This window comes from Bos grunniens, chromosome 26 (genome assembly GCF_055505025.1).
Source record: "Bos grunniens cultivar Pamir isolate PY7600 chromosome 26, Bosgru_T2T1.0, whole genome shotgun sequence".
Lineage (NCBI taxonomy): Eukaryota > Metazoa > Chordata > Mammalia > Artiodactyla > Bovidae > Bos > Bos grunniens.
In genome coordinates, this window is record NC_141190.1 from 13,736,616 (window position 1) to 13,757,136 (window position 20,521).

General features: G+C 37.4%; 1 protein-coding gene across 2 annotated transcripts in view; it reads left to right on the plus strand.

Moving 5' to 3' along the window:
- The window catches only part of TNKS2 (tankyrase 2), a 65,387-nt gene that overhangs the window by 37,226 nt on the left and 7,640 nt on the right, over window positions 1-20,521 (plus strand). The window contains exons 14-24 of one of the 2 annotated variants that reach the window (XM_086378554.1): window positions 1,131-1,276; window positions 1,972-2,137; window positions 2,662-2,881; window positions 5,558-5,667; window positions 6,355-6,543; window positions 8,604-8,856; window positions 9,742-9,824; window positions 11,205-11,325; window positions 14,806-14,903; window positions 15,741-15,815; window positions 17,965-18,070. In XM_086378554.1, the coding sequence (XP_086234680.1) occupies window positions 1,131-1,276; window positions 1,972-2,137; window positions 2,662-2,881; window positions 5,558-5,667; window positions 6,355-6,543; window positions 8,604-8,856; window positions 9,742-9,824; window positions 11,205-11,325; window positions 14,806-14,903; window positions 15,741-15,815; window positions 17,965-18,070 (1,567 nt within the window). The remainder of the gene's footprint in view (window positions 1-1,130; window positions 1,277-1,971; window positions 2,138-2,661; window positions 2,882-5,557; window positions 5,668-6,354; window positions 6,544-8,603; window positions 8,857-9,741; window positions 9,825-11,204; window positions 11,326-14,805; window positions 14,904-15,740; window positions 15,816-17,964; window positions 18,071-20,521) is intronic. The other variant, XM_086378552.1, reaches the window with a different exon arrangement.

The following is a 20,521-nucleotide window of genomic DNA, read 5'->3' on the forward strand; positions in this document are numbered from 1 at the left end:
TAACTACTGAATCTAGCAGCAGCACTTTATACGTGTTGAAAATACTTACTCCCTAGAGCCGACTTCAGACCCACAAAACACCCTTTATCAGTGGTAGAACGCTGAATGTGTGTATCTAACAGGCTCTCGTGTGGAAAGCCACTGAATAGCGTTATCAGACCTGCTATTAAACCCGTTGAGGTAAATCCACTGATCCCTGGCTCCTTTGGTTTATTAGGCTTAGCTTATCTCTGCTTTTAGGATAGGCTAGTAAAAAAGAGAAAGGATTTTTACTAATATTCTTTTATTCTAAAATATTCTTTTGACTTTTTTTTTAAACACCATGATTTATTATCTGTGCTGCTTTCTTTCCTCAAATATTCATACTTTTCATGCAAAATACCCTTGAGTATTTTGAGTGTTACAGCCTCTCTCAGTCAAGCTTCCTCATCTAAACAACAACAACCAAAAAAACGTAAGAACTTGAGAGTGACTTCTTAATTCTCCCAAGGATGGTGCATAACCAATAGCATTCTGTCCATTCATTCATTCCGTATAGTACAGTATAATTCTCTAGGTGTAATTCCTTGACAGTCAGCATCAGCATCATATGGAGCTTGTTAGAAATGCAACTTCTCAGGCCCAGTCCCAGACATCTGGAGACTGGACCCAATGCACATGAAAACTTGAGAACCACTGTTCTAGAACAGTACTCCTCAGACTTTTAATGTGTTTACAGATCACCTGGAGATCATGTCAGAATACAGATTCTGATTCAGTAGGTTGGAGCGTCTGAGAATCTGAGTTTTTAACAAGTTCCCAGGTGATGCCAATGCTTCTGTGATCCCGTGTATCTGTATATATATTTGCCACCAAATGGAAATTACTGTTGCTAACTGGTACTTACATTACGTTTATGTAAATAGTAGTAATTGTAATAATAAAATTTACCCACTAGCTTTCACAAAAGAAGATGATTACAGATAAGAGGACCAGAGGGATTGCCAATAAAGGACAAAATGAAATAAGAATAAATAGAGAGTGTCTGAGAAATTTGATGAGACAAAATAAATCAGGCATTTGAAATTTCTACTAGATGAATGAAAACAAGAAGTCAGAATATACAGCATCATGTGTCTTGCATCCTACAGAAATTGTGTACTGTTCAGAGTGTCAACTGCAGAGACATTGAAGGACGTCAGTCTACACCGCTCCATTTTGCAGCTGGCTATAATCGGGTGTCTGTGGTGGAATATCTGCTGCAACACGGAGCTGACGTGCATGCGAAAGACAAAGGGCAAGTACCAGTGCCTTTATCTGACCTTCTTAGGAAAATCTGAAAACATTTTTATGAGACGGTGGTTCTTTTATTTTCAGAGAAGTCTGTTCTCCAACATTGGCTTAAATATACTTCTTAATTTCAGTTAAGATTTTATGATTTTTACCAAGTATTTTTATGAAGACTTAGTTGCTTAATGCCTTGTTATTTTATAATAGCCAAAGAGATTGCAACAGTAGTGTGATACTGATTTTTAATGTAGTAAATAGTTTGCATTGAGGATACTTGATTTCTTCCAGTTTATATTAATTAAAAAAAAAAAAAAATACTTCTTGGGAATCCCCTGTTGGTTCAGTGGTTCTCACTGCCATGGCCCCAGGTTCAACTCAGTCCCTGGTCAGGGAACTAAAATCCCATAAACTGATATGTGGCCAAAAGAGAAAAAAAAATTAAAATAAATAAAAATATATAATTCTTAACCCTAGATATTGCAAAATAGATGCTTGTTATGGTCTCTGCAATTTTAAATATTTTAAAAATTTCCTCTCTGCCCCTGTCAAAGTAATTCCATTTCTGCTTACAATAAATTTATGTTCTATAAATTAAAATCAGTAGAATTTCTTGTATAAGTCAATAACTTTATCATCTCTGTGTAGTTATTTAAATTAAAATATATCTTTGTGTTGTGTTTTTTATTTAACTTTTCATTTCAGAGGCCTTGTACCGTTGCACAATGCATGTTCTTATGGACATTATGAAGTTGCAGAGCTTCTTGTTAAGCATGGAGCAGTAGTTAATGTAGCTGACTTATGGAAATTTACACCTTTACATGAAGCTGCAGCCAAAGGAAAATATGAAATTTGCAAACTTCTGCTTCAGGTATATTGAAGTATTTATGAACAGGGTATATAATGTAGAATATGTTTATTATATTACTTGTAGCTCCAAACTTTAATAGTAAAGGGATAGGAAGCAAAACTCTAATTGTGTACCTAGACTTCAGAATAAATGTCATGAACACTATAAGCCAGGTTTATTTAGCACTAATGAAATTGATAGTCCGTTGGTATCTATAGGTATTTTACAGTAAAAACAAGACTGCAGTTAAATTTATACCTTATACAAACGTTGAAATGTTTGTGAAAACAAAATAGCATATGTGAAAGGTAATTTTTAATGAAATACTACTTTGTTTTGAATGTAGTTTAAAATTTTCGTTATATTCTTGCATTATTAAAGCTCAGTAATATTTAAGTGTCTTTTTTATTGTAATTTTTTGTGTATTAACATTGTTCATAGTCATGTTAACCTTTAAGTGTCTGTATAAAATAGATTGACTATTTTTTTGTTATCCAAAGGCAAACTTAAGCTAAATCTTCCCTTTCTGTTTTTCACATGCCCAGCATGGTGCAGACCCCACAAAGAAAAACAGAGATGGAAACACCCCTTTGGATCTGGTGAAAGAAGGAGATACAGATATTCAGGATCTGCTTCGGGGAGATGCAGCTTTATTGGATGCTGCCAAGAAGGGCTGTTTGGCCAGAGTAAAGAAGCTGTCTTCACCAGATAATGTAAACTGCCGTGATACCCAAGGCCGGCATTCAACACCCTTACATTTAGCAGGTAGGTGAACGAAGTGTCACAGATTTAGGCTGGCACATCTAAGATTCATTTTACCTGAGTAAAATATTTCCTGTAAGTAAATTTGAAAGATTCGAATCAGGTGTCTTCTAATACCGTATACACTAGAGTGTTTGTACAGGGCCATGCTCTCTTTAGTATAGCAATTTACATTCAGTAAGAATAATTGGAAGTGGCTTTGCCAGTCTCCATGTGCTTTAGAACCTTTATTCCAGGTTATCATGTTGTTTGAATCATCTTTGGTGAATGTGTTTTTGCTATAGAAGCTTTAAAAATATGCCTGAGTCAGCCTTCCTGATGGAAAGTTAAAATTTTCAATTCTTCTAATGATAGTTGTTAAACAGAAGCAGAAAAAAGTCTTTACACTTCCAAAAGTGACATAAAATTCTTGTTGTTTTTTGTATTAGTTTGTAAGGCCTGCCTTAACAAATTACCACAGACTAGGTGGCTTAAACAACAGACATGTATTTTCTCAGCTTTGGAAATGTTGGCAGGATTGGTTTTTACTGAGGCCCCAGTCCTTGGCTTGCAGATGGCCACCTTCTCTTTGAGTCCTCACGTGGCCTTTTCTGTGTATATGTGCATCCCTGGTGTCTCTATGTCCTAACTTCTGCTCTTATAAGGACAGCAGTCACGTTGAATTAGGGCTGACCCTCACGGCCTTGTTTTAACTGAATTACCTCTTAAAAGGCCTTATCTTCAAGTACAGTCACATTCTAAGGTACTAATGATCAGGGCTTCACCATATGAAATTTGGGGGCTATAGTTGAGTATCTAACTTTTGTTCTGAGTTTTCACTCATGAAACCGGCACGGTCTGTCTTTGTCTTCACTGCATGAAGTGCAGCACTGTGATTTCAGTACAGCTTTCTGAGCTGCACTGAAGGTGCTAGCAGGACTTCCCTGGCAGTCTAGAGGTTAAGACTGTGCTTCCACTGCAGGGGCGTGGGTTCCGTCCCGGATCAGAGAACTAAGATCCCAACAAGCCTCGTGGCCAAAAAATAATAACAATTTTTAAATAAAAATTCATATACCTTTAAAAAAAGAAGAAAAAGTTGCTAGGGAATGGGTCATTACAATTACTGAGCTACTAGTCTTTTAGTGGAGTTGCATCATAGGCATGTTTGACCCATACAGATTAATATAAATATACATGGTTTAAAAAGAGAAAAAAGGAATGCAGGTGTTTCTGCCACTTTGTGTAGTGTGGGAAGTGCTCTTCTCTCAGTTCCTTTCAGTCTCACATTGTGAGCAACTATGTTCCTAGGGAGTTTCTGTTTATTTTTTGGCCATGCCTGGTGTGGCATGCAGGATCTTAGTTTCCCAACCAGGTATCAAACCCAGGCCCCCTGCAATGGAAGCAGAGTCCCAGCCATTTCCACCAGCTAAGTCCCATGAGAGATCATTTTAGTGTTTGTGGTTTAGACCTTTAAATTATGACCCCGTGTGAGTTGGGACCCCACAGGCCAAGGGAAAGAATTACTCCATCTCTGTGTCTTTCAGAGCATTTTGGAAGTGATAAACCACAAATGCTAACAAAGTGAGGTGAGACTTTTCTTCCTCTGGCAATCAGGAGTTAGTAGTCTATGTAAGACAAAATGTGGCCTGATCTCAGATTGGGATTGTGCTGTGCATAATTATTTACATTAGGCTTTGAATGGTAGCTTATCTAGAACACTATTACTTTGTAAGTCTGTGTTATCTTTGTAAGTGGCAAATACATTGTACACACAGAACGTTTCTCACTTACGTAGTATTATGCTTTGAGACATGGAAGGACTTTTGGATTTGGTGTATTTAGCTTACGGTAGTTTTGTTTTTCTTGATCTTACTGAAATTTTTTTTTTGCTTTCGATGTCTCAGCAAAAGGCTGAAAACTGCAGTAAAAGTGAATGAATTATATATTTTGAACTATTTTAAAGTTTCAAGTGACAGCTGATTTTATGTTGGCAAAGTTAAATTCCAGATTTGCTTTCAAACTATGATTATGTGTCAGATACAGTATATCAATACATCTTTTTTTTTTTTTTTTTTTTTTACCAAGAACACATACTAAGATAGCTGTCGGTTCCCAAGATGACAGCTGGGGGATTATAGTACATTTATAAAATACTCAGTTTTACTACTTCATGGCTTTAGCAGCAGTAGATTCTGCTGCCCATAGAGATGTGTACACTTACATTCTCTCTGACAAAAAGCATGTCTTTGTGATATTCTGAGGAAATGGGACCCTGAGACCCACTGATATGTTGTCTTCTGTTCTGCCAGCCACTTCTGTTCCTAACTTTGCTTTTGTATGATTGGATGCCTTTTGCTTGCAGCCTTGAGACCATTTACCTGAGTTCAGGAAGTTGTATATACAATAACCATGAAGGCAGGGACTTTGGTAAGAAGGTTTTAAAAGGAGCTATTTAAGTAAATCAGCCAATATAACCTTAGAATCTCAAAAAGAAATGAATTTCATCACTGAAAATTTCCAACTTGAGGCCAGTGGGCAATTTTTTTCATAAGCTAAATCTTTAGTAGATTCCATTGGAGAATTTCAGATTTCTATCAAATCTCTTATTTTAAAAATCCTATCTTTTAGAAATATATATATATATATGTAGCTATTTTTATATTAACAAATAAAAGTAATTTTACTTCTTTCCTGAATTAGCTGGTTATAATAATTTAGAAGTTGCGGAGTATCTCCTACAGCATGGAGCTGATGTGAATGCTCAGGACAAAGGAGGACTTATCCCTTTACACAATGCAGCATCTTACGGCGTAAGTTCTTTCATGTTAGCTTTTAAAATGCCGGCAGTTTTCTCAGTGAAAATCAGTGTTACAATGCAAAGGAAATTTAGTTTGACTTTCTCATTTTACAGAGAAGTAAGTAAATATGAGCGCTAAAGAGTAAATAACCTCTAAGTTTCCATTCTCAGGCTGTTGCAGCTTGCGGGGAGCTTGCTGTCTGACGTGGACGTTTTGTCTTCCGTTATTTTACCTTCCTCAGCACACGTCTCTTATTTTCAGTGAGATGTTAGTGATTTTGTTTATTTGTTGGTACCCAGAAAATCCACTGGGGTCATACAAATCTGTTGAGATCAGATGCATTGTTTCTGACTTATATTTAATAGCCTTGAATATTAATCATCAGTATTGAACATCTTCAGTTGATTAATTAAGGAAGGCTGCAGGTTTGTAAATTGATGTTTAGCAGTTATAATACCTAAATGAGATATTGTTAAAGTTCCATTAGTGTAGTTTCTTTCTGTGTAGTATTATCTATTTTCTGGATATTTTCTCAAGTTATATAAATGTCTACTACTGTAATTTCTAATCAGTAGCCCATAAATTTTGATGGAGAAAAAACACAGTTTTTCATTTCTAGAGTATAGCTAGTGTCTTTTTAAGAACTACAATATAATAAAGTAATAATTCAGACTATAACAGGTTTATTTTCTTCTACAGCATGTAGATGTAGCAGCTTTGCTAATAAAATATAATGCGTGTGTCAATGCTACGGACAAATGGGCTTTCACACCTTTGCACGAGGCAGCCCAGAAGGGACGAACACAGCTTTGTGCGTTATTATTGGCCCATGGAGCTGATCCAACTCTTAAAAATCAGGAAGGACAAACACCTTTAGATTTAGTTTCAGTAAGTGATGGGATTTTTGAAAAATCTCAGTGCTTTCCTGACGTTCTGAAAATTCCCTTGGCATATATATATATATAAAATGTTTTCTTGGTGAATGTGGCAAAATCTGGCGTTTAGCTTGGTTTAAATTTTGGATCTCTTTGGTATTAAAATATAATAAGTAAATAGTAGAATTATCAGTTTTTGTAAGCTGAGTACTTTTAGAAATGGGAAAAAGAAGTATAAGGTATACTGCTTACAGTAGTTGGGAAACAAGCAGGCAGGGCACTTCATGAACAGCGTTCAAGGGGCACAAGATAGTATGGGCCCGGGGGTCTTTATGAACCACCCAGCCGGGAGCGTTGCCTCCAGCATGCAGCTGCAGAGCCTGGTTTATAGACATTTTCTTCCCTCCAAACACTGTCTCATCTCAAAGGTTTTATTGCATACCCCGCCAAAACCGTTCATGAAACAAGTTTGTTCCTCCAGTTTTCTGTGGGAAGTCCTTTTTCCGTTTCCTCTCCTGAGAAAATTCCTACATGTGTCTACACTGTGGCCTCCAGCCTCTGCTGCGGCCACTGTGACTCAGGTGCCTCTCTTGCCTCTGCCCCTGAGGACACTGACCCAGAGCAGTAGAGGGAAAGGGAGAGGAAATTCTTCTTGAGATGGAGAAGGAGAGAGTCTGTCTTGCAGATTGCTTTCTACCGAGAGATTCCATGGTTGCAAGTTACATTGAGAAACTGAAATTTAGTTCAGCTGGTTGGATAGAATTTTCTAAGCAGGCTGACAGCTCAACTGTATTTGCAAGATTATTTCTTAAGGGAAATGTCCTTCCAGTTCCAAGCTAACTTAGAAGTGAACTTTTTTTAATTCAGTCCACCCATGTGTTAGTCCACTAGATATAATTAAGTGACATTGAAACAGGGTGCCCTAGAGAACATGCTTGGGCTTTAGAGTCAAACAGACCTGCCTTAGAATTTTAGCTCTACCACTTAACAGTTGTATGGTTTTGCAGGTTGCTTAACCTCAAAGCCTCAGTTACCTAATCTGTAAATGGAGGTAAAATGTATTTGGTTAATGTGAGAATTAAATGAGGGGATATACCTCATGCTCTCAGGTACATAAGAGGCATCCAATAAATTGTGCTATTATTATTTTTAAATGTTACATACCAACTATGAGTGTCATGGGAGTCCTCAGATTCAGGGAAAGAAGATGAGGATTGAAAAGGCAGTATAAATGACAAGCCATGAAAATAAGTCCTGATTACTTCTTGCTGAATGTTAATTACTTGGTGTCTTAATTGAGCATTGTAAAAAAATAGTTGTTGTTTAATTGCTAAGTCATGTCTGACTCTTTTGGGACCCTATGGCCTATAGCCCACCAGGCTCCTCTGTCTATGGGATTTCCCAGGCAAGAATACTAGAGTGGGTTCCATTTCCTTCTCCAGGGGATATTCCCAACCCAGGGATTGAACCCACGTCTCCTGCTTGCCAGGCGGATTCTTTACCACTGAGCCACCGAAAGAATAGTATTTGTTACTAATTAAATTAATATACCAGTAAATTTGGGGATTTTTTTCCATTCTGGCATATTTGATTAAAATTATATCCTTGTTCCCTACCCTTCCAAATGTTCGATTTTGAGAAACAAATATGTTGCTGAAATTTTTCCCCAAAAAATCAACCATCATTCTGTTTGCTAAAGTTCCACATAGATCGAATTACTTCAGAATGCCTTTAAAAGTTTTCAGATCTTACTTTTTAAAGTTTATATTTCTAAAATTAATTACAGTACTTTTCAATCATGATGTCTTAGGATTTTTTTTCTTGCTTTGCCACATCTTAAACTTCTATTTTGTATGCCTCAGAGTATATGTTCTATATTCTGTTTTACATTTAATAACAGTTTAGCTGAATATCACTTATTTGCTTCACTTTTTAAAATAATCATCTTTATATAAGCAATTCTAGTGCGAATCTGCTAGGGCTTTGTCTCTTTTTTTAATGCATTCTGTTGGGTATAGTAGAGTTTTACACCTGCTTACTGCGGATTTCATCTCCATCTGACATCTACTCCAGGCAGATGATGTCAGTGCCCTCCTGACAGCAGCCATGCCCCCTTCCGCTCTGCCTTCGTGTTATAAACCGCAAGTGCTCAATGGCATGAGAAGCCCAGCAGCCACCGCAGATGCTCTGTCTTCAGGTCCATCCAGCCCATCAAGCCTTTCTGCAGCCAGCAGTCTCGACAATTTGTCTGGCAGTTTTTCTGAGCTATCTTCAGTAGTCAGTTCAAGTGGAACAGAGGGTGCTTCCAGTTTGGAGAAAAAGGAAGGTGAGATATCAGCCAATATCAGCCAAAATAACTGATATTGGATTGCTGAAAAATCATTTTTAATATTATTGAATTCTAATGAAACTTTCTCCCTCTACGTTCAGACTTGATGAGGTTCTAATGTTAACCTACTCTTTAGATGTAAACAACCTTTTTGAAAGCTATAGAAATCCTTTTGGTTGAGTACTATGCCTTTATTTATCTCTTCCAGCGTATTATAATTTTGAGTTTTTTTTTTTTTTTTAAAGGAAAGGAATTCTGTGGTAGTCCAGTGATTAGGACTTGACAGTTTCACTGCCATGGGCCTTGTTTCAGTCCCTAATTGGGTAACTAAGATCCCACTAGCCACATGGTGCTGCCAAAAAAGAAAATAAAAAGACACATATACCTACAGTCTCTTTACCCTAAGATAGGGAAACTTTCATTTTTACATTCAGGTATAATTGACATATAATATTATATTAGTTTAAGCTGTATGAAAACTTATTTTAAAGATACAATTAAAAATAAATTTTTAAAAAAGAAAAGATTTCTTTGTAACATGTGAGTGCCTCCTTGGTTAGCCCTTTCTTTTAATGATGAAATTTTATACCTTTTTTCACTTTTTTTTTTTTGGTATGGCAGCACGTATATGGGCTCTTAGTTCCCTGACTAGGGATTGAACCTGTGGCCCCTGCATTGGGACTGCAGAGTCTTAACCACTGGACCGCCATGGAAGTCCTCTTTGTAATTTTGATGTTAAGTTTAATATTATATTGTGATGGCTGTTACATTTTGTTTCATCTTTATATTCTTTATACATGTAATATCACAAAACTTTGCCTTTGTAATGTTGATATACATTATTCCGATGTGAAATTCTGTGTTGTTTTTTTTATTTTCCAGTTCCAGGAATAGATTTTAGCATAACTCAATTTGTAAGAAATCTTGGGCTTGAACACCTAATGGATATATTTGAGCGAGAACAGGTAAGTACATGAGTTGTTTCAGTTGGTTTGTTGTTTTGGGGAACCTCAAGGGAAAAATAGAAACTTTTGAAATGCCCTGAACCATTCAACATATTGAGGACTGAAAAGGATGTGTGTTTTTTGTAAGGACTGGAAATCAATCCCTCTTCTAATTTGGCTTGTTTTTTTCCCATTCAGTTTGTTGCTCTTGTTGTTTACTCACTAAGTCATGTTTAGTTTATTAGCACATAAAAATTGTTTCTGTGTGGTAACAAAATAGCTTTCTTGAATAAATCTAGCTTATGCATTTCTTAAAGATAAGTTATCCTTGACCTCAGTTTGTTCAGTTCTCTTATATCAATCACTACCCGCTCTAAGCCTGACACGTTGCTAACCACTTTGGGAAGCTATATAGACACACAAACTATGCTGCTGCTGCTGCTAAGTCGCTTCAGTCGTGTCCGACTCTGTGCGACCCCATAGACGGCAGCCCACCAGGCTCCCCCGTCCCTGGGATTCTCCAGGCAAGAACACTGGAGTGGGTTGCCATTTCCTTCTCCAGTGCATGAAAGTGAAAAGTGAAAGTGAAGTTGCTCAGTCATGTCTGACTCCTAGCGACCCCATGGACTGCAGCCTACCAGGCTCCTCCGTCCATGGGATTTTCCAGGCAAAAGTAGTGGAGTCGGGTGCCATTGCCTTCTCCACAAACTATGTATCTGGGCTTTTCTTGAATAGTCCTAATTTAAGTTTTCTGTCAGAATACATTTACTGATTTTTTGAGTTCAGAAAATGTAATTTTTGTATCTTGTACCTCTAAGGAATTTTAATCTAGTTAAATTATCAAGAACATATGAAGAATTAAGTTTTTGGCATAGAAATTCTAAGAAAGAGTTATTACAAGCCGGACTATTCAAAGAAAGCTTCATGAAAGGTTTGCAAATAATACAGGATTTTAAAGAATGCCTTCAGTTTCACAAAATGGGAATCATATATTCAGAGTTAAAAGGGTTCGTTTAAACAACGATGCTAAAGTTACCAGTTAACATAGTGCAGAATCTGTAGGCACATTACATTAAGACATTGTATTAATAGTTGGATATAAAGTGATAGTGGAAGAGAGAAAATAGTGCACCTAAATGTGGTTAACTTGAAAATGTATTTTTGTTTTGCAGTTTAATTCTACTCAGGTTCAAATACTAAATGAAAATAATGATGTTTTTGGTTAGTTCTTGATTCAACTTTTGTTTAATTAACTGCAACTTTTCAGTTTTAGTTTAATAGCTGGTATGCTTTCATTTCTATGTTGTGTTCAGAAATACAAGTCTAATAACATTGTGAGAACACCAATATATGAATGTCTTCCAAACAAGTCTTCTAAACGGTTTCATTCTCTTTTGTAAGATCACGTTGGATGTATTAGTTGAGATGGGACACAAGGAGTTGAAAGAGATCGGAATCAATGCTTATGGACATAGACACAAACTAATTAAAGGAGTTGAGAGACTTATCTCTGGACAACAAGGTATTTCATTTTAAGTCATTGCTATCGTCAGTTTAGCAGCTTGCATAAAGGCACCCCTCAAGGATAATTTTAAAATCTGTAATAGTCCACTTGATAAGAAGAATACTAATGAGGATTCGGGAAACCTGGAGTCAAATCTTAAATCTGCCACTGTTAGGCTTCCTGAACTGCTGCCTTTAACTCTGTGAACCTAAGTGAAGTGTCTGGGCCATTCAGAAATATGGGTGTTATTTTAGCTCTGAAGTTTTTTCTATTATTTCCATTCACTCATTTCTGAAGTTATTGTAGCTCAAAAATTATATGGTTCTAAAAGATCTGAAACTTGGATATCTCATATGGTAACATAACAGGTAATGGCTAGGTGTTCAGGCCTGCCCATAAAATAATGTTGTAAATCTCTTTTGCTGTAAATAGTTACATTTTAAACACTTACTGTAAAAGTACAAGGAAACAATAATGTTGCAACTAAGGAAACGTAATAAAACAAAGTTGAATAATATTTTATTTCTCTTGAATGTTGATACATAAGGAAAATGCAAATTGCATTTGTTCTGGAAATGTTCACACTTCCTGTATATCAGGTCTTGGTATAAAAGATGAGTTATTTTAGTTGTCAGAACCACATTTTAAGTTTCTTGTTCAACTGAGGGAGTGATGTACCCTGAGATTAGAAGCCTCCTATAATTGAAGACCTGGCTATACAACTGGGGTTAAAGACAAACCTCCATTAGTAAAACTGAGGGAATTTTGAGGAAAGAATGTATGCTATCCAGGATACGGTCTATCTCTTGAGGAACAAAAAGAGAACTTTGAAAGTTCTGTGATTCAAGCTAAGGAATGCTTTAAACTGAAATTCTGGATTGGGATTGATTAAAGGTAGATGCACTTTATTTGCCTGATAGGAACTAGGGCAAAGCGTTTAAAATGTGAGATGGTCTTAAATATTGCTAGTATAGAAGACAGAATTTTATAAGATAAAGAAGAGGGCAGACTCGAGGCTTTTTGGAATGTTAGTATGAAGAGGAACTGGAACCCTCAGTTTTGGACTGCCATTGTGCCTCTACTAGAAAACACTGTGAACCTGGTAGGGAGGCAGTTAAGACTGTTTACAGGCTCAGGAAACAGTGATAGAAGCAGATACACTGCTTCCAAGTGGCAGAGGTGCGTCCCTCCCTGCCGCCTTTGGCCCTCTGCTTGTTCTGATGACATCCAGCTGCATTGAGTAGGAACATTGATTCCTATGTGGAGGAGAAACACCACAGCAGCACAGAATGACTGTGTCTGGTCTAGCACATCAGGGTCACTTTTCTGCATGAAGTTACCACCTGCCTTATCTTCATTTGCAGCTAGGAGTCTGTATAATACTGGCATTATACCCAGTTTGCAAATTAGAACCAGTGGCAAACTTCTGACTGTCTCTTACCTTGCTGACTTAACAGCCTTAGCTAGTATTCAGTGCATCAAGTCAACAGATTACACGTTCTGATCTTTCAGCACTTATGAGTATCTTCTTGGGACGTTCAAAGATGCCTTAGTCCAGTGTCTGTCACAGACTTTATTCTGTTAAGTGTTTTTTCTGTAAAATGTCCTCCTCTGTATAGTTGTCATACTTCCCGTAGATATTATAATGCAGCCATACCTATACATTGTTATTAGGGTTTGGCATGTTTGTGATAGCTCTGTTATTCAGACCAGAACAGTGCTCTTAGTCTCCAGAGGGAAACTGCCATGCATTAACTCAGCAGCAGAGGACTTATATGCAGAGTACATCATGTGAAATGCCAGGCTGGATGAATCACAAACTGGAATCAAGATTGCTGGGAGAAATGTCAGCAACCTCAGATATGCAGATGGTACTACTTTAATGGCAGAAGGTGAAGAAGAACTAAAGTGCCTCTTGATGAAGGTGAAAGAGAAGAGCGAAAAAGCTGGCTTAAAACTCAGCATTCAAAAAATGAAGATCATGGCATCCATTCCTATCCCTTTATGGCAAATAGATGGGGAGAATGTGGAAACAGTGTCAGATTTCATTTTCTTGGGCTCCAAAATCACTACGGACAGTGACTGTAGTCGTGAAAGTAAAAGATGCTTGCTCTTTGGAAGAATAGCTATGACGAACCTAGACAGTGTATTAAAAAGCAGAGCCATCACTTTGCCAACAAAGGTGCATATAGTCAAAGCTATGGTTTTTCCAGTAGTCATATATGAATGTGAAAGTTGGACTGTGAAGAAGGCTGAGTGCCAAAGAATTGATGCTTTCAAACTGTGGTGCTGGAGAAGACTCTTGAGTGTCCCTTGGACAGCAAGGAGATCAAACCTGTCAATACTAAAGGAAGTCAACCCTGAATATTCCTTGGAAGGAGTGGTGCTGAAGCTGAAGCTCCAATACTTTGGCCACCTGATGCGAAGAGCTGACTCACTAGAAAAGACCCTGATGCTGGGAACGATGGAAGGCAAGAGGACAAGGGGATGACAGAGGATGAGATGGTTGGATGGCATCACTGACTCAGTGTACACGAGTTTGAGCAAACTCCAGGAGAGGGAGATAGTGAAGGACGGGGAAGCCTGGCATGCTGCAGTCCATGGGTCATGCAAAGAGTCGGACATGACCTAGTGACTGAGCAACAACAAAAAAGGACTTGAGTCCTACCTGAGAAAACAGTGGAGCTCTGGAGATCTTGGAGAGATTACAGGAGAGTTGTGTTAATAGATACCACAAAGAAATTAGAAAATCCTGTGTAAGATTCCATTTTAAAAGCTTTTGTGAGAGTAAAAATATGAAAGTATATATGATCTAAACTGTTGACAGTCAGAAAATAGGATAAATTCATTGCTGAAGTGAATCTATTATGGGTTAGAATAAGCATTCCACCATTTGTAAGCTTTATGACTTCTCATTCTTAGATAATTTAAAATTACCTGTGGCCATGCTAGGTTCTTCTCAGTTTTACAAAAAATAAAGGGACCAAATGCTGAAAGGGCTGCTTAGTTAGTAAAGGAAATGATTTGAAGAAGAAAACATATGACACATAGGAGATAAAGAATAGAAAGATTTTCAGAACTATTCTTACAAAACCCTTATGACTTTTAAGGTCAAAAAAATAGTCATCTAAGTGCAGTGTAATTTTCTGGTTTGGATCCTGGAAAACTAAAAGGACATTAGTGGGGAACAACTGGTAGAATCCAAATAAAGTCTGTAATTTACTTAATTTTGATGTGTGCTGTGACTGTATAAAATGGGAACATTAATGTTGCTGATGGTGACTTTAGAGAGTGGAGTGAGGGCACACAGGAATTCCCGGTGCTCTCAGCTTTCCTATAAATCTAAACTGTCCCCAAATAAAAAACTTGTAAGAACTAGTAATAAGCATCAGATAAATTGGGTGGTTGTATTGGGTTGATGTTTATTGTGGACTGGGGGCAGGGAGGAGGATTCTGGCAAGTTTTTTTTTTTTTTAACCTTCAAATTTCATTTGATAGGTCTTAACCCATACTTAACTCTGAACACCTCTGGAAGTGGAACAATTCTCATTGATCTGTCTGCTGAAGATAAAGAGTTTCAGTCTGTAGAGGAAGAGGTATGTTCATACACCATATAAATGTCAGGTCAGCAGCTGAATTTCCCAGAAGTTCCCAGATCTATTGGAACATGTATGTAGCAGGAGTTTTTAATTGTCCCTCACTCTACCACCGGAAAACTTACAAAATCAGCATTTAAAATACACTATCTCAGTAAGCTTTAATTCTAATAATTTGGTTCAGCGTTGCAATTAATATACAGAGTTCTGTTGGAGAGGTTGCTAATATTCCCTTCCTTCATGAAGGCAATTGCAAAGCCCTGTATCTTAGACAAGACCCAGAACATGTGGATGCTACTTATCTAGGAAATGTTTTTCTAACTTTCTTGCCATAAAACTCTTGTATCCACCAAAGTCTTAAAATGGCGCCCGGCGCTTTGAAGAACACCATACTGTGTATGTGTGAGCTGAGCACAGAGATACAAAGTTGAGTGAGGCTTAGTAAATCTCAGGAAACTCCAACTCTCAGTGAAATATAAATTGTGCTTTATGAGAGCAAAATGAATGGGAACAGATAAATCATTGGTTTGGTTTTGTTTGTTAGTGTGCCAGCTGGTTGGCTTTGTATGTTTGGCTCACCTGTGCATTTGCTTGTTGCCTTTTGTCCAGTAGTTTGCGTTATATAATTTTCACCTATAGGTATTTTTGGATTGATTGTATCAACTATGCACTGTCTCTTGAAGTAGTTCTTGCAAACTTATAGAACTCATTCCTTAAACAACAAAAATATTAAAAACCTAATTTGTCTTAAGAGTCACATGAGTCAAGAACTGTGTTCCCTAAATCAGAAAAGAATTACAAGCTAATGCACATATTTTTGAAATGTGTTTCCATCAGATGCAGAGTACAGTCCGAGAGCACAGAGATGGAGGTCACGCAGGTGGGATCTTCAACAGATACAATATTCTCAAGGTAATAAGTCAGTGAAAATAAAGTTCACTGTGACCATAGTTTTCAGAAGCCTGAAACCATGATTAACTCTCAAAAGAACGTCATGTGTGCAGCCCAGTAAGTCCTTCCCGTGGCAGGGGTATTTTGGGAAGGAATGTGTCCTTGGCAATTAAGGTCCTCAGTCTCTGTACTGCCTACTAGTTCAGCCTGTTAACATATTTAAGTCTAGAGATTATGCTTTAAATAATCTCTAAACTTAAAGAGTATTTAAGTTTAATCTTTAAACTTAAATAAGTTTAAATGGCAAGATACAGGATTATCTTAACGGTTGACATTCAGCAAATACGACAAATTAAGGAATCTATTATGGATTAGAATAAGCATTCCATTGTTAGTAAGCTTTATGACTTCTCATTCTTGGATGATAAGTCCTGTAGGCTTAGGATTTTAAATATGGACACTACTATTAAGGTACTCTTGCTGACTTTTTTCCAGTACTTTTGAATTTTCTGTGGCTCATGGAAGGACTCCCATCTTTACAGTTACACCATGGTTGGTTTGTTTCTGGTTTGTCCTAATTGTGTCTGTTCCGGGTTTCTGTGAGTCCTCACACATAATACCGTCTTTTGGTCATTTTAGTAGTGCTCCCTCTGTGCCTTTCATCTTTCCAGAAATAGTCATTTAAAAAAATACCTTAAAGAGAGCACTGACTCTTAACTAACATCAGGTACTCTGCTCAGGGCCTTTTCAGCTTTGCTAATTTGCTTGGTGTTTTTAAAAGCTGTATGGCAACCAAACTGTATACTCGAGATGCATAGTGATTTTCTGTTAACTATTATAATGTGGCAAGTATCTCTGATACCTAAATTTTAAACTGAAAGGTGAATAGTATGAAATCTTTCAGTTGTGTTGTGTTACTGTCTCACAATAATACACTATTCTGAGTATACCAATAGATCTCATATTTTAGAGTTATTCATCAAGATCGTTATGTTCTTACTATTTAGAAAGAAGATGACATAAAATAAATACACATTATTCAGGTGCAAGGGTTATTTCAGGAGCTGTATTTCATTAGTTCGTATCATGGTATGACCTGAGTGACATCTTGAGTTTTCTTTTCATAAACACGTGTATAATAATAATTACTGTAACAAATAATTATTCCTATTATAGGTAGATTTTAGTCAAGGGCATTTTGTGTGCAACCAGTAACAAAATACGCCAAGGTTTGTTAACGGTGAGGGCAAGGAACAGAATATGGGTTTGATTTCTAGAGTTACTGAATTTGGGAGGTATGCTGTTCTCTTTCTCTAGAAAGATATTTTAGTACAATATCTAATACAAGTGTTTTCACTGATAAAACTTTTGTTTTTGTTCCCTTTTTTAAAAAACATGAATGAGCTCTGTTTATGCCAGTCTGTGTGCTTTGATTATGTCTTTGATGGTATTTTGAGTTAATTTGAACCTAGACTAAAACCATCAGCTCCCAGATGTGTTCTGGACCAGCAGGGGGCTGTAGCACCCCTCAATACAGCTGAAAAGCAGCACTAGGATTGTGAGTTTTGACTTAGAAATACTCCTAGCGAAACCAGCATCCATCTTAAAACTTTTCTCCAAACAAAAGTTTTAGGAATTGGAGGGATAGGGAAGAATAGAGGAAATATTAGAGGGGGTGTGTGTGTGGGGGGGTGTGATTGTTTGGTGTGGCTATATCAAATATTTTAATTAAAAACAGATGGTACTTTGAGCCAGAAAAAGCAGTTGGGGGAAAGACAGTATTTTCTTTCTTACACTATTTTCTTACACTATTTTATTTCTTACACTTCCATACAGAACTCAGTATGTCTGATTTGGACATGTTTTAGTAATAATTCTAAAGTGAGAATAGAAGTATTTTAACCAATTAATAGTACTCTTGACCTTTACATGTAGCCATATGTAACTTTTTCTCATCTGTAGTTTTTGACTTCTAAAATGTACATATATTTTCATCTTTATGGTTGTGACAAAGCTTTTTAGTTGACTAAAAATAATACGTAATTTATATTTCAGAGAAAAGTTTTACCTCTCTTCTGGTCCTATGTGGCCCATTTTTGGTTAAGATTAACAAGTAGGTAAGTAATTATTGTGATCCAGAGATTTTTATTTTGCTGCTTTCTTTTTATAGATTCAGAAAGTTTGTAACAAGAAACTATGGGAAAGATACACTCATAGGAGAAAAGAAGTTTCTGAAGAAAACCACAACCATGCAAATGAAAGAATGCTATTTCATGGTAAGATTCCTCTCCCCCTACCTGCCATCATCCTCCTCCACATTTTTTGTCAGGTTTGAAATAATAATGAATCTATATATTTCTCATATCATTTTCTAAAAAACAAACATTATTTCTGTAAATCTTTGCATTTATATTTGTGTCTTCAAACTTTTGATTTGTATGTTTTGAATGGATATAGTTTATAAATAAGATTACCATAATAGAAAAAGTATAGAAATGATAATACTGACTATTCATATTTTCTCTTTATATATATATGTATATAAGTATGTCCTTTATTGAGCCCATCTTTGCATGAAATGTTCCCTTGGTATCTCTAATTTTCTTGAAGAGCTCTCTAGTCTTTCCCATTCTGTTGTTTTCCTCTATTTCTTTGCATTGATCACTGAGGAAGGCTTTCTTATCTCTCCTTGCTATTCTTTGGGACTCTGCATTCAAATGGATATATCTTTCCTTTTCTCCTTTGCTTTTCACTTCTCTTCTTTTCACAGCTGTTTGTAAGCCCTCCTCAGACAGCCATTTTGCTTTTTTGCATTTTTTTTTCTTGGGGATGGTCTTCCTTCCTTGTCTCCTGTATAATGTCACGAACCTCCGTCCGTAGTTCATCAGGCACTCTGTCTATCAGATCTAGTCCCTTAAATATATTTCTCCCTTCCACTGTATAGTCATAAGGGATTTGATTTAGGTTATATCTGAATGGTCTAGTAGTTTTCTCCACTTTCTTAAATTTCAGTCTGAATTTGCAATAAGAAGTTCATGATCTGAGCCACAGTCGGCTACTGGTCTTGTTTTTGCTGACTGTATTTCATACAAAGATGGGCTCAATAAAGGATAGAAATGGTAGGGACCTAACAGAAGCAGCAGATATTAAGAAGAGGTGGCAAGAATACACAGAAGAACTGTACAAAAAAGATCTTCGCGACCCAGATAATCACGATGGTGTGATCACTCACCTAGAGCCAGACATCCTGGAATGTGAAGTCAAGTGGGCCTTAGGAAGCATCACTACAAACAAAGCTAGTGGAGGTGATGGAATTCCAGTTGAGCTATTTCAAATCCTGAAAGATGATGCTGTGAAAGTGCTGCACGCAATATGCCAGCAAATTTGGAAAACTCAGCAGTGGCCACAGCACTGGAAGAGTTCAGTTTTCATTCCAGTCCCAAAGAAAGGCAATGCCAAAGAGTGCTCAGACTACCTCACAGTTGCACTCATCTCACACGCTAGTAAAGTGATCCCTAAAATTCTCCAAGCCAGGCTTCAGCAATACGTGAACCATCAACTTCCTGATGTTCAAGCTGGTGTTAGAAAAGGCAGAGGAACCAGAGATCAAATTGCCAATATCTGCTGGATCATGGAAAAAGCAAGAGAGTTCCAGAAAAACATCTATTTCTGCTTTATTGACTATGCCAAAGCCTTTGACTGTGTGGATCACAATAAACTGGAAAATTCTGAAAGAGATGGGAATACCAGACCACCTGACCTGCCTCTTGAGAAACCTATATGCAGATCAAGAAGCAACAGTTAGAACTGGATATGGAACAACAGACTGGTTCCAAATAGGAAAAGGAGTACGTCAGGCTGTATATTGTCACCTTGCTTATTTAACTTCTATGCAGAGTACATCACGAGAAACGCTGGGCTGGAGGAAGAAGGACAAGCTGGAATCAAGATCGCTGGGAGAAATATCAATAACCTCAGATATGCAGATAACACCACCCTTACGGCAGAAAGTGAAGAACTAAAGAGCCTCTTGATGAAAGTGAAAGAGGACAGTGAAAAAGTTGGCTTAAAGCTCAACATTCAGAAAACAAAAATCATGGCATCCAGTCCCATCACTTCATGGGAAATAGATGGGGAAACAGTGGAAACAGTGCCAAACTTCATTTTTCTGGGCTCCAAAATCACTGCAGATGGTGACTGCAGCCATGAAATTAAAACACGCTTACTCCTTGGAAGGAAAGTTATGACCAACCTAGACAGCATATTAAAAAGCAGAGACATTACTTTGTCAACAAAGGTCCGTCTAGTCAAGGCTGTGGTTTTTCCAGTGGTCATGTATGGATGTGCCCATACATGGACTATAAAGAAAGCCAAGCACCGAAGAATTGATGTTTTTGAACTGTGGTGTTGGAGGAGACTCTTGAGAGTCCCTTAGACTGCAAGGAGATCCAACCAGTCCATCCTAAAGGTGATCAGTCCTGGGTGTTCATTGGAAGGACTGATGTTGAAGCTGAAACTCCAATACTTTAGCTATCTGATGCGAAGAACTGACTTATTTGAAAAGACACTGATGCTGGGAAAGATGGAGGGCAGGAGGAGAAGGGGACAACAGAGGATAAGATGGTTGGATGGCATCACCGACTCAATGGACATGTGTTTGGGTGGACTCTAGGAGTTGGTGATGGACAGGGATGCCCAGCGTGCTGCAGTTCATGGGGTCGCAAAGA